The sequence below is a fragment of the Chrysochloris asiatica genome, unplaced genomic scaffold (assembly GCF_000296735.1).
Source record: "Chrysochloris asiatica unplaced genomic scaffold, ChrAsi1.0 scaffold00076, whole genome shotgun sequence".
Taxonomy (NCBI): Eukaryota; Metazoa; Chordata; class Mammalia; order Afrosoricida; family Chrysochloridae; genus Chrysochloris; species Chrysochloris asiatica.
The window spans coordinates 1,995,274-2,011,527 of NW_006408594.1; the positions used below are offsets into that span (position 1 = coordinate 1,995,274).

General features: G+C 50.4%; 2 protein-coding genes across 3 annotated transcripts in view; both read right to left on the reverse strand.

The window, feature by feature from the left end:
* Nucleotides 1-1,823, reverse strand: part of TAB1 (TGF-beta activated kinase 1/MAP3K7 binding protein 1) — a 102,682-nt gene extending 100,859 nt beyond the window's left edge. The window contains exons 1-2 of the mRNA XM_006865262.1: nucleotides 1,744-1,823; nucleotides 492-588 (exon numbers count right to left, since the gene is read on the reverse strand). Of these exons, the coding sequence (XP_006865324.1) occupies nucleotides 492-588; nucleotides 1,744-1,823 (177 nt within the window). The remainder of the gene's footprint in view (nucleotides 1-491; nucleotides 589-1,743) is intronic.
* A 780-nt stretch (nucleotides 1,824-2,603) lies between these two features.
* Nucleotides 2,604-16,254, reverse strand: part of SYNGR1 (synaptogyrin 1) — a 28,541-nt gene continuing 14,890 nt past the window's right edge. The window contains exons 2-4 of one of the 2 annotated variants that reach the window (XM_006865173.1): nucleotides 10,267-10,504; nucleotides 8,771-8,916; nucleotides 2,604-2,994 (exon numbers count right to left, since the gene is read on the reverse strand). In XM_006865173.1, coding sequence (XP_006865235.1) covers nucleotides 2,773-2,994; nucleotides 8,771-8,916; nucleotides 10,267-10,504 — 606 coding nt within the window. In that variant the 3' untranslated portion in view covers nucleotides 2,604-2,772. Of the gene's footprint in view, nucleotides 2,995-7,543; nucleotides 7,637-8,770; nucleotides 8,917-10,266; nucleotides 10,505-16,254 lie in introns of those variants that run through there. The other variant, XM_006865174.1, reaches the window with a different exon arrangement.

Sequence of the window (16,254 nt, forward strand, 5' to 3'; positions counted from 1 at the left end):
ATATATATATTTATACTATACACAGGCAGTAACGCTGCGAGGGGGCTGGGGTACCCAGACAAGGGCTGTGGGCACCCGGGGGATGGGGTGTATCAGGTCAGGGGCAGCACTAGGAGATGGCTGGACCGGTCCTTCCTCCCATAAACTCTGGGGAGGAGTGTTCCCTCTTCGAGCGCCTTGGAGAATCAAGGGGTCTTGGGCTAAGGTTGGGAGGGTCCCCAAAGGTAACAACTGGGGACTCTTGGCTACATGGGGGAATCCTGGGCCCCCAAGAGTCTTTGAAGATCAATGACCAGGGAAGGATGGAATGGAGAAGCGATATCTGTCTCCTGGGATTTGCCCCTCAATGGCTACACCCCCACCTGGAGCTAGACAGGGGCCACACAGACAAGTTGGCCTGTGATTGAAGGAGTGTCCATTCAGAAGGCAGGAGAACTGGCTTCCAATCTTCCAACTCCGTTACTGTGTGACCTTGGACAAGTCACTGTCACCGCAGCCTCCACGATCTTGTGTGGAACCCTTCTCTTGTGTTTGGTGCAGCGGAAGGGACCCAAACTCTGCAGGGCCAGGCTGCAGGGGCCCCTGCTCCTGGGAAAAGCTTGGGAGTCAGGGAGAGGCCGAGATCCTGCTGCCTACGAGCTTGATGTTTCCAAGCGTCCTCAGTGAACCTCCAGGAGATGAGGCAGAGCCCTGGGACTCATCTACACCTGCCCTCGGACACCTCTTGATGCTTTCATTACCACCCGCTGGTCCCTGCCAGTGTCCAGCCCCATGGTGGGACCATGCAGAGGCAGCACCTAGGCTGTACCCCAAAAGAGTAGGGTACACTTCGTGAGATGATCTGGTTTCACTCCACTCCTGCCTTTTCCAGTCAGGGAGGGTCTGTAATCAGTACCCAGGGACTGGGAGTTTAAATGGGTACCCTGCCTTCTGGGTTCCCATCATTACCCCACCACGTAGAAGGAACAGAGGTCTGATGCACACACAGCTGGCTGGTCCCCACGAGCAGCAGGTTGGCAGCACCTTGGGGTCTCCTCATGCCCATGGGCAGTGAAGGGTTGTAGTGGGGAGCGGAGAAAGGGAGTGCACAGCCTCCTTCCTGCAGGTGAACACAGAAACTGTCTGCTAGAAATCCTCTGGTCTGAATCAGACTCCACAGGTCAGGTCCCCTCAGGAGGACAGAGATCCTGGGACATAAGAAAAGAGTCAGCAGCCAGCAGGTGCTCCTAGGCAGTCTGAGGCTCTGCTTGCCTTCAGCCCGAGCTCAGTACCGTGCTTCACCATGCTTTCAGTTCAGCTCTGAGCTTTGCTTCCCTCTTCTGTGAAACAGGGAGTTGATGCGACTTCTTAGCCTCGTCTTCCCCATCCCTTACTGCTATGTGAATCCCTGTCTGCCCCTGGAGCCCTGCAGAGGACTCTGTATAGTTGTTGTCTTTCAAAGACTGTAAGCTCCGTGAGTGCAGGAACCACGCCCAGGATGTGTACTGACCAAGCGAGCAAGTGCATGATACCCCATCTCTCAGGGTTCTTGTGAGGGGCGGACAGTGGATAGTAGTGGACACACTCAGTGCCGGGCCTGACCCACAATCACTTGCCTTCTCCTCCCAGGCCCGAGAGCTTCTGGAGGCTGGGTGCACAGCAGAATGGGCCCCTGGTCTCCCCAAGGCCTAACCACACTGCTTCCTCACGCCCCTCTCCTGTTCCGCCTCCCCCTGCCATCCCTAAGGCTCAGCTAAAGCCCACCTGTGCAAGAAGCCCTCCTTGCCCACTTGGACACCTGCTTTCCTCTCTTCTACAGCCACGGCCTCCCCCGAGCCTACCATGTCCCCAAGGGCACCATCATGTCATCCCATGGAAACCTCCAGCAGAAGAAATCTGTCCCTGGCTGATCCCAGGCCAGCGGAGAGATGACAGTGTCCCAGGTCAGGCCTGTTTCTTGGCAGGTCACAAGGGCAGGGAATGAGGCCCCACCCTCCTCCTGGGACTCGTTGGCCATCCAGTCCCTGGGTACCAGCCCACACCCAGGGACAGTGCTCAGTCCTTCAGAGTCCACGAAGGGGGGATGTCCCCTGAGTTCTTGGGAAGGAGCTTCCCATGGGACACACAAGAGTAAGAAGCAAACTCAGGAACTGGAGGGAGCCAAGGAGGAGACTCGCTCACTTCACAGTCTCGGCCAAGCGACAGGGCCATCCAGAGTGAGCAGCTCCAGGTTGGGGGTGGGGGCAGTTAGGGTGTCCTGGGCTCAGCTCCATGCCCCCACTGAGTGACCCTGGCCTCAGTTTCCTCCCTATCGCAAAGTGGGGAGCCCCGACTCTTCCAGCAGGACTATGCTGAGAATTGAGAGCGTTTGGCAGGTGACAGCCCGTGTGTCCCCCAGGATTCGCACTTGCCCTTTGACCCAGCCAATCCTGCCCGGCACCCCTCATCCTTCCCCCTAGAGTTCCATCGCTGGTGCCAATAGCGCCTGTGCCTCGTCTCACCTTCTGCCTCCTTCACAGGCACGACACACAACAGGTGCTCAGTGAATGCAAGCACGCATGCTGAGGGCTGAGCACATGTCCCTGGACACACGTTCACACACACTTACACAGATATCCCCCCACTCCCCATGCCTTCTGCCTCCACCCACCCCCCAGACCCTCCCAGAACTCAGCGGATGGGATAACTCTGAGACTGAGGAGATGCTGGGCAGGGCGGCAGGGTGCTGGGTGTGAGGGAGGGGATCCAGGGTGGGTAGGGCAGGGGCAGGCAGCAGCAGGAGGTCACTGCGGCTCAGTAGCCCTGTGACTGGTAACCCTGGGGCTCGGGGTCGAAGGCGTTGGCTGGCTGCTGGTAGGTGCCGCCCATGCCGGCGGGGTCCGGCCCAGAGCTGGGCTCCACGTAGGGGACGTAAGGCATGCTGGAGTCCTGGCTGGGGTCCATGTAGTCCTGGGAGAAGAGGGCCGAGTCGGCGCCAATCTGATACCGCTGGAAGGCCAGCACGGCCTGGCCCGCCTGGGTAGGGGCCGGCGGGGACAGGACAGAAGGGTGGGAATGGTTAGGGGAGAGACAGACAAAAGCACTGGGTTAGTGGGAGCTACTTCACAGGACATAGGCAATACAGAGTTAAAGATCCTAAAGATCCAAAGAGGAAATCAAGCTGGACAAAGGGCGAGAAAGGACATTCTTCGTAGCAGCCCAGACACATTGTCCAGCCAGAAAGAACCTCAGCGACCAGCCCCTACTCCAACATCCCCTGATCCCAGAGGTCACTACGGACCACCAAACATTCTATGCCCTCCACTGTGGAGTGTTAAAATGGGCCTTTGGCATCATTCTCAAACTAAGTTCTCAGTATATTACATACAATGGGGGGAAACACTTCTTGGCGGGACAGAGAACTGTTAATATCTCCTGAAATCTATTCTCTGCCTTTTGTAGTGAGTCATGGTCATGTGACTGAATTCTGGCCAATGGGGTACCCATGTTCTTCATTTCATCCTCCAACTTGATACTTAGAATGCACATGTGATAGCTGGAGCTCTAGTTGCCATGTTGGAACATGAGGACACAGTCCAAACTGTAGAGATGGCAAACACCTGATCACTGAGGAATTCTGGAGCCACTATGCCAGCCCTGGGTCACTTCCCCAGACCAAGAGCTTCTGCAAGCCACTTTGTGACTTACTTTGTTCTTTGGGATTTCTGTCACTTGTGACCAAATCTACCTCTAACTGAAAAACATTTCGTCAAAGAAGTTTGGAGAGCTGAGTTAAACACAATGAAACAGGTTTCAGAATCACAAGACTTATTAGAACCTTGGCACCTTAGTGCATGCTGGGAATAGCCAAGGGGGAAACTATGGCAAGTGACCAGACCTGGATGTAGGGGTCCTACCCTTCCCTTGTAGTCTATCTCTTTTTGATCAGTCTCCTGACAAGGCACTGAGCTAACCTGGAACCCCAAAGGGTCATCCAGTGAAAGCTAGGGAGAGATTTGTGCTTGGTGTTTTCTTACAGAAAATTCTAGAAGTCCAGTGCCTAGGTATCAGTTTTTCATTTGTGCTGACTTAAGAAAGCTTGGACCACCACTCGTTTGTCAGTTTGTCATACTGTGGTGATTTGCATGTTGCTGTAATGCTAAAAGCTATGCCACTAATATTTGAAATATCAGCAGGGTGACCCACGGTGGATAGGTTTCAGCTGAGCTTCCAGACTCAGAAGAAGAAAAGGCAGACTGCTTCTGAATGTTTAGCCAGAGAAAACCTTATGACAAAAATTTGCAAGACCAATGACTTACTCATTACAAATACTTTTAAACAACACAAAAGATGACTAAATAGCTGAACAGAAAATTTGAAGGGCAGCTCAAAAAGACAAAGTCAAGTATTACAATGAAATGTGCAAAGAACTGGAGTTAGAAAAGCAAAAAGAAGAACACACTCAGCATTTCTCAAGCTGAAAAAAAACTGAAGAAAAAATTCAAGTCTCAATCTGTAATACTGAAGGATTCCAAGGGCAAAGTTCTGAATGATGCAGAAAGCAGTCAAAGATGGAAGGAATAGAGTCACTATACCAAAAACAAATGGTTGATGTTCAATCATTTCAAGAGGTAGCATATGCTCAAGATCAATGGCACAGAACGAAGAAGACCAAGGTGCACTGAAGGCATTGGCAAAGAACACGACTCTGGGAACTGATGGAATACAAATTGAAATTTTTCAACAAACAATGGAGCGCTGGAGGCACTCACTCCTCTATGGCAAGAAATCTGGAAGACAACGACCTGGCAAACTGATTGGAAGAGATCCATATTTCTGCCCATTCCAAAGAGAGGTGACCCAATGGAATGTAGAAATGATCAGAAAATATCTTTACAGCACATCCAAGTAAATTTTTGCTAAGGACAATACAATGCTGGCTGCAACTGTACATTGACAGGGACCTGCCAGAGGTTCAAACTGGATTCAAGCGAGGCTGGTGAACAAGGGGTATTACTGCTGATGTTAGATGGATTTTGGCTGAAAGCAGAGAACACCAGAAAGATGTCTGCCTGTGTTTTATTGACCATGCAAAGGTTTTAAACTGTGTGGATCATGGCAAGTTATGGACAACACTGTGGAAAATCGGTATTCCAGAACACTTAATTGTGCTCATGAAGAACCTGTTCAAAGACCAAGAGGCAGTTGTTCAAACAGAACAAGGGGACACTGAATTTTAAAATCAGTTAAGCTGTGTGCCAGGGTTGTATCATTTCACCGTGCTTATCCAATCCATCTATATGCTGAGCAAATAATCCAAGAAGCTGAATTATATGAAGAAGAATGTGGCATCATTTGGATTGGAGGAAGACTCATGAACAACCTGTAATATGCAGATGATACACCTGGCTTATTGAAAACAAAGAGAACTTAAAATACTTACAGATGAAGATCAAAGACCACAGCCTTCAGTATGGGCTGCACCTCAATATAAAGAGAATAAAAATTCTCACCACTGGAGCAATAAATAACATCATGATCAATGGAGAAAAGATTGAGGTTGTTAAAGACAACATTTTGCTTTGGATCCACCATCAACACTTGCGGAAGCAGCAGTCAAGAAATCAAACGACATATTGCATTAGGCACATCTGCTGCACGAGACCTCTTTCAAGTATTCAAGAGCAAAGATGTCAGTGTGAGGACTAAGGTGCTCCTGACCCAAGTCATAAGCCATAGCATTTTCAATAGCTTTACGTGCATGTGAAACCTGGACAATGAATAAGGAAAACCACAGAAGAACTAATGCATTTGAGTTATGGTATTGGAGGAGAATACTAAAAGCACCATTGCCAAAAGAAGAAACAGATCTGTGTTGGAAGAAGTGCAGCCAGAGTGCTCTTAGAAGCCAGGATAGCTACCCTTTGTCTCTCATACTTTGGACATATTATCAGGCGGGACCTTCCCTGGAGAAGGACATCAAACTTGGCAAAGTAGGAGGGTAGGTGAAAAAGAGGAAGATCTTCAGTGAGATGGATCGGCACAGTGGCGGCCGCAATTGCTTCAAGCGTAGCAACAACTGTGAGGATGGCATAGGACCGGGCAGTGTTTCATTGTTTTGTGTATGGGGTGGTTATGAGTTGGAACTGACTTGATGGCATCTAACACCAATAACAAAGAAAGCTCAGAAAGGCAGATTTTCCAAGTGCAAGACCTGGGAAAAGCAAAGCAGGCCTAAAGAGGTTGGGCTGTGGGAAATTAGTGTGGCCCCCTGTTGGCTTTCTGCGTGGACATGATGTCCTAGCTGATGGGGGCTCTGATACCAGAGACTTGAGCAACGGGGAGGCAGTGAACTCCCTGGGCAGAGGCCAAGCTTTAGGTACCCCGAGTTGTTAGCAAGCCCACATGAACATGTAGGGAACGTAGGCTCACTTTTCCCAGTGCTCCCTGCCTTCACTGTCTGGGTGGGTTTCCTGCATGGGGTAGAGTTGGCCGGCCGGGAAAGGCCTCTGGTTACAGGCCAATTAGCTCAAGGTGTCACCAGACAGGAACAAAGGAGAGACATGGGCTTCCAAGGAAGAGACTGGGGCTGGTGGCCTTTGGTCCTGCTTTCCACACAGCAGGTATACTCTTCAGCAGCTCCACTATGCAGCGAACCATCCGAGCTTGTATGCTCCCCATGCTGGGAAGCTCACTGCCTGTGTGCCCAGCCTCTAGCAAGGTTGAGGAGCTGCTCTGGGAATCTGTTTCTGTTCTATCAATTTCTCAACTCCTACAGACATAGAGGGGGAAGGGTAGGTTCCTGCTAAGGTTGCTGAGGGCCCCAAGGAGGAAAGCTGTTCAGAGCCTTCTAGAAGAAGGATCCCCCACATGAACATCACCCCTACAGTAGAGATTGTGGAAGTGCTCCTGATGCCTGGGAGATATGAATGAATGAATGAATGAATGAATGAATGAATGAACCAACCAAAGAGCTACCCATTTATTGAGCATTCTTGTGCCAATAAATTCTGTGCTGGACTTGGTTTCATCCTCACCATTACCTCCCACCCTCTACAGATTGTAAACTGAGGCTCGGAGAGGTACAGGGGTTTGTCCAGGCTCATACAGCACATAAAAGCAGAGTGGACCAGGGCCCCTCCTCTTGGTAGCTAGTCTCCATGGGGACGGTGAAGACTATGCTTCATGCCTACTGCCATTGGATGGGTCATTACAGAGTGCCAACAGCTTAGCACCTCAGACCTTCAACACCCCTGGGAGCCATGCATGGAGCCCCTCCAAGCCCTTAACAACCTGTGGAGTTCATCGTGGGGAATTTAGCGTCAGTCTTCCCCTCTCGGGCTGTGGCTATTGGGCCAGAGACCTTGTCTGATTCATTACTAGGCACAAGCAGATGCTCAATAAACGTTTACTGAATGAATTAGCGAACACACGGAGAACACACAAAGAGGCAATGAATGAGCGAGTCAGCCCTGGCCGGCTGCTGACCCTCTGCGGGTAAATGCATTCCAGACACTAGGCCACCCCTGGAACTGGCCACTGGGCACAGAGCAGGGCTCCTTCCTGGCCCTGTAAGCCAGAAGGCCTATGGCTGTGCCAAGGCGGGGAATAGCGTGTTGTACTCCTCCTGAAAGGTAAGCTTCTCGAATCGCCGCACTGCCAGGGCTGCGCTCAGGCTCTGCCAGGAGAGAGTCAGGGTGAGGCTGTGGTGGGTAGGGCAGGTGTCTGTCAGTCAAGGTCCTTCAGACCCACCCCCCAAATGTTGGTGTCCAAGCATGTACTGTTTCAGTGAGTCAGTGCCACACCCATCTCACAGTGGGCTACTTCTGAACGGCTCCCGGTAGGGCTGGCTGGGTGGTCCCCAGCCCTGGCACCTTCTCTAGACTTGAGATTCCCTGGAGTCACCTGGCGCTTCCCACCCACCTTGAGGACAGTAGGTGGGGGTGGGAGATGAGAGTGACCACAGCTGCTCTGCCAGTGGTTGAACCACAGGATCCCCCAAAGAGAGAAAGAAGTCCCCCAGGGTGGGTTTGGGAGGGTCAGGGTACAGGAGGGCTGGCATGGCTTGGTGGAGGGTCAGGGTGTCCTCCAGGTAGAAAGCCAAGGACTGAGGGGTGTCCTTGAGGGGAGGGGGTACCTTGGGGTGGGAGTCTGGAAATGAGTGACTCTAGATCTCTAGGGTGGGAGTCGGAGCTAAAGGCAGGGAAAGTGAGGGGCCCATAAGCCCCTAGTCCATAGCCTGCAGGGTGGCCTTGGCCCACCAGACTTCTTGGACCCACACGGTATTTATTTTTTTAATGTGAGTAAATTGCCAACACGCGAAAATCAGATTCCACATAAAATTTCGATTTCTGGCTTCTCCAACCATGTGGGTCCCCTTCCTGCTGGATCACAGACTGTGCAGAGGGGACTCTCTCTGAATGGGCAAGCACGTACCTCTGGCCCGCCCCACCTGAGCTCCTGACCCCTCACCTCCACCCCTTTAATACACACCCAAATCCAACCTCTCCCAATTTACAGTCAGGAAGACAGAGGCCTGGAGAATTAGGGGTGGCCCAGGCTCCTTTCCAGTCTAGAATCTGTGAAGGCCTTAACCAATGGGGCTTATAAGTCCCAACCACCTCGAGTGGTTATGGGTGGTCATGGCCCACAGGAAGGCTGGTTTGTGCTAGAGCGAGGGGTCTGCCGTCACCAAGTGGCTGTGCTCATTAGCAGGGCAACAGTCCCCTTACCCAGGGAGGCAGCACTGTGAGGCCCACTACAGAGGCAGGCAGACCCCAGCCCTGCTCCTCTGGAGGCCAGCTGCACTCACCCAAGTGAAGATGGAGAAGAAGGAGAAAGCAATGGCAGCACGGGCCGCATCCGTCCTTTCGTTCAGCGGGTTGTCCTCGGGCTTGGAGACCTGCCACTGGTTGGCCAGGTAACAGAAGCCCACGAACCAGAGGAAGGCCCAGAAGGCTGGGGGCATTCACAGGACCACGCATGAAGAGAGCGGGCGAGTAGGGGAGAGAAGTGGGGGAGGAAAGAAAGGGGCAGAGTTCACCATAGAGTGAGGTGGGGGGGGAGGGGAGGGCGGAAGCAAAGATGTATCAGTGCGGTTCAGATGGGGAGAGGCCAGGCAGAGACAGTGGAGAAAGGAGGGAGACAGGAACAAGAAAGAAAAAGACACTGGTCAGCTGAGGCCAGCAAGGCCTCAAGGAGCCTACAGCTCCCCCTACCCTACCCTACTGCAGTAGCCCTGGGCAGTGGGGGGAGAGGGGTGATGCTGGAGGTTGGGGTCAACCTGGGTGGGTGTGGGCCGTGAGTCCTGGGCCTATAATCTTGCCAAGCCCCTCGATTTTGGGTTTCTTTGAGAGTCGAGGTAGAGGTGGGGTGGGGGAGATGAAGGAATTAGGGTTAGCGGTGGTTTTCCTGTGTGAGACCAAGGCCCACCCAGTTAGGACCAGTGCTACTCAGGAGGAAGCATGCGTGGGCTGAATCTGTATGGACACCGGCGCCTAGTCCACCTCCCAGAGGCACTGCTGGGGACCCGGTCTGGGAGCCACAAATTTAGTCTAAGCCCTAGAAGAAACCGAGGCCCAGAGGACAGGTCTACTCCAAATACAGGAACGTGCCACCCTAGGCAGGAGGGGTTCATGTCTGAAGTGAACAATCTTCCGGAAACAGCTTTGGCTCTTCTACCAGGAGGAGCTGGCAGAGCCCTGGTCCCTCCCTGGACTTGGCCCAGCACCTGACCACAGAGCAATTCAGTGTTCTCTGGGTGCTAAGGAGCCAGGTGACCCAAGACGGGGTTCATCTCATTGCCTAAGAGTCCCAGACCTAGACACGACACTCCCAAATACTGATGACCCACCTCCTCCAAGCATCCACCAAGCAAATTCTTAGAACTCATGGGAGCAGAGGTCAAGGCATCCAGTCAAAGTCCACTTCTGAGGGTAAAGGTCAGCAGGTCCAGCCCCAGGTCCTGATTGACTGCCCAGGTGTGGCTAAGTGCTAGGACCTGCAGCCACCGCCTGCTTCCTTCTCATGGGACCCCACCAGGTGGAGCCACAGAAAGCCCATGGAGACAGGAAGTGACGTCTCCAGTCCCTCCATGTGCTCCCCCTCCCCTTCCCTCCTCTCTGGGGAGTCAGGGGCTACAGGGGTGGGTGGGGGTGGTCTTGGGTCCTGCCCTGGTCCCACTCTTCCCTGCTGCCAATCTGTGCCACAGTGTCCTCATCTGTAAAATGGGGAGAAGGGGCAGGCACCTCACAGGGTGTGAGGATTAACAGACCACACTGAGCTTCTCCCACTGGGGCAGGGGCTCACCTGAAACGCCGATGTCAGACAGCACAGCCTTCTTGCGGTCCTTGACACTGCTGATCTGCGGGAAGTACATGTCCAGGGCCAGGTAGAGCACGCAGGTGAGGAAGGCCAGCACACCCACTGTTACTCCATAGCTGCAGGCGCTCGGGTTGCGGTTGTAGATGCAGAACTCCTCGCCCTTCGAGACACTGTTGAGGTAGCCCTCGTTCACGATGGAGCCAAAGACCACAATGGAGAAGACCTGCAAGGTGGGAGCTGGTGTGAAGCCAGGATGGTGCAGTCCAGCCTCAACCCTACTCAGCACCCACCCTAGGGGAGCAGGAAGTACTGCCACCCCAGGCCCACTTCTTCCCTCATTTGTGGGAAAATTTTGTTGTGGAGTGTCGTCAAGTCGGTTCTGATCCATAGCAACACTGTACAGGGTTTACGAGGAGCAGCTGGTGAGCTTGAACTGCCGACCCTGTGGTTCAAACTGACTTTGCAGCCCGGTGAATTAACCCGCAGCGCCACATCAGGGAACTTAGGACCTTCCAAACCCAGATATTTTCCTTCCCCTGCAGAACCAGGACTAGAGAGGTCTTTTTGTCGTGGGTTCTGTCCCTGAGGAGCTGAGTCCTGTCACCAAAATTCCCTAAACACTTGGACCCAGCCTCCCAGAACAAGAGGTCTGGGACCCTCCTAGTGAGCCTGCCCCCCACCTCCCAGGCTGACCCCCTAAGTTTTGGCACACACCCAATTCTACCTCGTGCTGTTGAGGGCTATTCTGGGGTCTCAACCTGTCCTGGCCTCACTCTTCCCTGGGCCACTGAAGCCCTAGAAAGTGGAATGAGTGATGACTGATACAGCCCTGCAGATGACAGGAACCGGGACACTACAGTACAAGAGATGCCTCATTTAAGCCACTCCACAACCCTGAGGTGATTCCCAATGACCCCTGTCACTGTGGACTGAATTGCAGCCCTTAAAATATGTGTTGTACATCCTAACCCCTACACTGGGAATGGGTTTTCTTTGTTAAGTTAATGGAGTCGTTTTGTGGCAGGGTGTGTCTTAACTCAATCATTTTGAGATTTAAAAAAAAATTAAAATAAAAGGGCAGATTACGTCTGGAGAGAAGCAAGCTCAGGTGGGGGAAGATAGACATCACGCCACATGAAGATGGCCAAGGAAGGCATGAAGAGAATCTGGAAAGTGACCAAGACCTTCCGGACTTCTGGCAAGGAGGTGGACTAGGCAGACACACTACATGGACCCTCTACAATAAAGATACGAGACACAAAATAAAACAATACAGATGAAAATTCTGGCTCCCTGAACTTCAGAAGAAAGGTTAGAGAGGTGGATGGAGTGTTGCTGGGAAGAGAGGCCAAGCAGGGACAGTGAGAGGGAGACTGACAGGTGAACGGCTGGGCAGACGAGGCTCAACCATCTTGTGAGCAGCTTTGGTGGCGGAGGGAGGCCTGGCAGAGCAGATTCCTGTAGGTGACAGAAAATGCATGATTTATTTTCTACTACGCTCCCTGGTGACCAGAGGCGTGGCCAGCTCCCAATGCAGACCCTGCTCTCTGAGCATCGGGAGTTGCTTGGTTGGGAGCCACACCAGTGTTAGGTAGGGGCCGGCTGTCCTGGTGTGCTACTGTTGGGTCTAGATTCAGGTGGGCTTGGCTCTAGGCTCACAAAACCCATAGAGAGCCACCAGACCAGCATTTAACCAGTCACCCTACCCACAGCTTCCCTGTGGTGCCAACAGACAGTGAAACCAACTCCATCAAGGGGCTCTATGAATTACTAGATGGAGGTCCCTGAACATAAATAACACCGAGGTCAACAGAACTCCATCTAGGGTCAGGAAATCTCCTGTCACATCTCTGCCACGAGCACCTCATGAGCTTTCTGAATTGCAGGAGCCCCTCAGAGATTTCTCTCTGCAGGGTCCAACAACTGCACTATTGGTTTTTACAAATACAACAACCTCACAATGTCCAGAAGACAACAGACAACTTTAGCTCATAGGAAGAAACAAGAGAGAATGGCTCAAATAAATGACCAAGATGCAGAGCCAGAAGACATTTCTGAGGAGGAAAAGGTAATAGAACTGAAAAAGAATTCAAAAGAATGTTAATTAGTTACCATCAAAGGATAGATAGAAAGATCAAAGAAAGCAAGGAGAACACAATAAAAACCTTAGAAGAATTCAGGAAACACTACAAGAACAGCAAAATAAATGCAAATTTTGAACAATACACAGTCTGCAATTAGAAATCCAGAAGACTAATACTAAGATCTCAGACATGGACCAACACACTGAAAGAGCAAAGGAGTAAATGTGAAGTAATGGAAGCCCGTATTAGTGAGCTTGAAGAGCAATCTCTCAATACCAGTGTGCTAGAAGGACAATGAGAAAAAAGCAAGAAAAAATGTGAAGAAAGCATAAGAATTATGTGGGACACCATGAAGAGGAATCCGAATTCCAGAACAGAAAGAGACAAGCACAGAGAAAAACTGTCCAAGAGATGCTGGTAGAAAACTTCCTTAACATCATGAAAGACAAGAAGATAAGCATATAAGAAGCTGAACGCACCCCAAACACGATAGATCCCAAAAGAAAATCACCAAGACATATCATCATAAACTTTTCAAAATCAAAGACAAGGAAAGAATCCTGAGAGCAGCTCGAGAGAAAAAGAAGTTTTACCTACACAGTAGAATCAATACGACTCAACGCTAATTTCTCAGCAGAAACCATGAAGGCAAGAAGGCAATGGAATGAATATACAAAATTCTAAAAGACAAAGATTGCCAACCAAGAATCACATTCCCAGCAAAGATGTCCCTCAAATACAGCAGTGAAATTAGGACATTTCCTGATAAACAGAAATGAAAGGAGTATGTAATGACGAGACCAATTTTGCAAAAAATGCGAATGGCTGTTCTTTGAACTGAGATCCAACAACAGACAACAACCTGAGATTCCCATTCATGACTATACCACCCAGAACTCAATCCAGATAAAGAAATATTCAAAGTAAAACAAACCTGCAAGACTGAAAATTGGCAACCAGAGATATATCAATGTATAATGAAGTCAACTTCAAAGCAACAAGAGGGGATAGCCTAGATACAGAACTTCCAACTGGCAAGGAAGTGAGGTAGATTTCAAGATAAAACAAACCGCTGCAAGCAGGGGAAAATTTTAATAAATTACTGGGTAACCTCAAAGGAAAAGAATACACCTGCACATCAAAACAAAAAAAGGGGGAACTCAGAAAGATTTAGTAAACATTAACATAACAGAAATGAAAATGAAAAGAAAATCCACAAACAAAATGAACTCTGCATAGAAAATTATGCAGAACAAAGAAAGCAGCAGCATCACAAAAAAACGCACAAAAAAGTGACAACAATTCATACCAATTGATAATTACACTGAATGTAAATTCAGAAAGAGACATAAAGAACAGAATGGATAAGAAAACAGGATCTTTCAATATGCTGTCTACAAGAGACATATCAAAAAGATGGAGACAGACTAAATGTTCACCAACAGAAGAACGGTTAAACAAACTTTGATACATAAACACAAAGGAATACTACATAATGTTGAAGAGCAATGATGAATCTGTGAAACATCTTACAACATGGCTGAACCTAGAAGACATTATGGTGAGTGAAATTAGTCAGTCACAAAAGGGCAGTGTATGAGACCGATATTGTAAAAAGTTTACACAAGGTTTTCTAGATAAAAGAAACAATCTATGATGGTTAGGGGGTGGGGAGGGAAAATCATTCGTGGGCTAGAAGACAGACACATGCTAACATGGGAAGTTAGCAGAGGAAAAATGGAAAGTTGAAGGTAGGATTACACAGGGAGGAATGCAAAGTTACAGTGAAGAGGTCAATATTGTTAACTGTTGTTACATGGAGGGGACTGCAACCATGTAGTGAGGCAAAACTGATGATCTGTTCTGTAAACCATCACTCAATTCACACACAAAAATTTTAAAAGCAAACAAAGTTTTTAAAAAAGAGAGAGAGAAAGGACCTTCTCCCACAGACAGACTTTCCTCAGGGCTACTGCCCTGAATTCACACTTCTAGTCTTAAACTGTGAGAAAAAGAGCGTTGGCACAATGGGTAATCGATCCGCTGCTAACTGAAAGGTTGATGGTTCAAATCCACCAGCTGCTTTGAGGGATACACCAGCTGACCTCTCCTCTCAAGACGATAGGCTTGGAAACCCTCAGGGCAGTTCTACTGTATCACATGAGGTCACTATGAGTTAAAAATCAACTTGCTAATGCCTAGCAACTACAAACTGTGAGAAAGTAAGTTTCTGTTGGTGAGAACCACCCACTTGTGGTATTTCTGTTAACAGCGGTACTAGGGAACTCAGATTCCCCCTTCCTGTACTCAATCCCTTGTGTAGACCCCTCCTCAGGTCAACAAATAGAATACGGTAAAGGTGACGATTGTATGTGCTCTTTTCCACTCAACCAAGCCAGCGTGTGCCTAGCAGATGGGCTCTGACGGACGGGTGGTATTCTCAGAGACCTGAGGCCAAAGGAGTGAGGGGGTCTCCCAGCCGAGGAAGCAGCAGGGAGGAGGCCTGGAGGACAGGACAGTCAGCAAGCAGGGTCACCAAGGAGGGGAGCTACAGGAAGTTATGACTTCAAAATACTTGTCACGGGAGCTCTCTGGTTAGTGGATGACCAGCAAGGCAGATGACAAACACTCATGACTGGGCTGCCCTGGCTATGTTTGGCACAACCCTGGGACCCAGTTACTGCAGTGGGTGGTCCCGGTTCTTGAACACCGCCACAACAACTGATAGCTCGGAAACCTGAGACCCAGACCTGATGTCAGCAGATGCCACCGAATGGCAGAATGGAAAAGACTCCTGATTAGAGATGTCACCCACAGCTGCTGTGTGGCCTTAGACAAGTGCCTTTACCTCTCTGAGCCCTACATTGGTCCTCTACCTGCTCCCCGTGGCTGACAGGAAGATTACATGCAAGTGTAGTGGTTACGAATTGGGCTGCAGTTCGAAATTACCAGCAGTTCCGCGGGAGAAAGATGAGGCTTTCTGCTCCCGTAAAGCTTTACAGCCTCGGAAACCCTGTACAGGGTCGCTATGAGTCGGAACCGACTCCATGGCACATCACCACCACCACCACCCAGTGAGAGGAGGCGCTGAGTGATGTGAACGCTTAATGTGCTCAGCTGCTCATTGAAACGCCTGAGGTTTTGAGTCCATTCCGAGGCTCCTCAGAAGAAAGGCTTGAGAGCCACTTCTTCGTGGTGATCCATTGAAAGCCCAGTGGAGCGTATGGGCTCATGGTGATCCAGAGTCAACTCAATGGCAAACAGAAAACAAAACAAAACAAGGCACCCCAGAGCAGAGCAGCACACAGTAGGAGTTGGCTGTTGTTTCTAGCTGCCCTCAGCTCATGGCCCCTGACTCAGGGCGCCACCCCCGTATTGGTGTGCATCTGACCGGTATGATCCATACGGCTTTCATTGGCTGAGGTTTGGAAGCAGATCACCAGGCCTTTCTTCCTGGTCTCTTAGTTTGGAGGCTCCTCTGATAACTGTTCAGCATCAGAGCAGCATGACAGCCTCCACTAATGAGGGGCTAGTGATTGAGCATGAGAGCGCTGGCTGGCAGTCATGCTCAGGTCTCCTGTATGGAACAAAAGAATTCTACCACTGAGTCACTGGTCCCAGTAGGAGCTGAACCAAACCAAACCCCTGCCATCAAGTTGATTCTGACTCAGAGCAACCCGACAGCACAGACTTATTGTTGTGGCTAAGTGTCATCGAGTCGGTTCCCACTCACAGTGGCTCTGTATAGGACTTCCAAGGAGCAGTTGGTGGGTTTGAACCATCAGCCTTGAGGTTAGCAGTCCAGTGCTGATCCTACAGTGCCACACCAGGACTCCAGCACAGAGTTGTTATTGTTGTTAGGTGCCATCAAGTCGGTACCGACTCATAG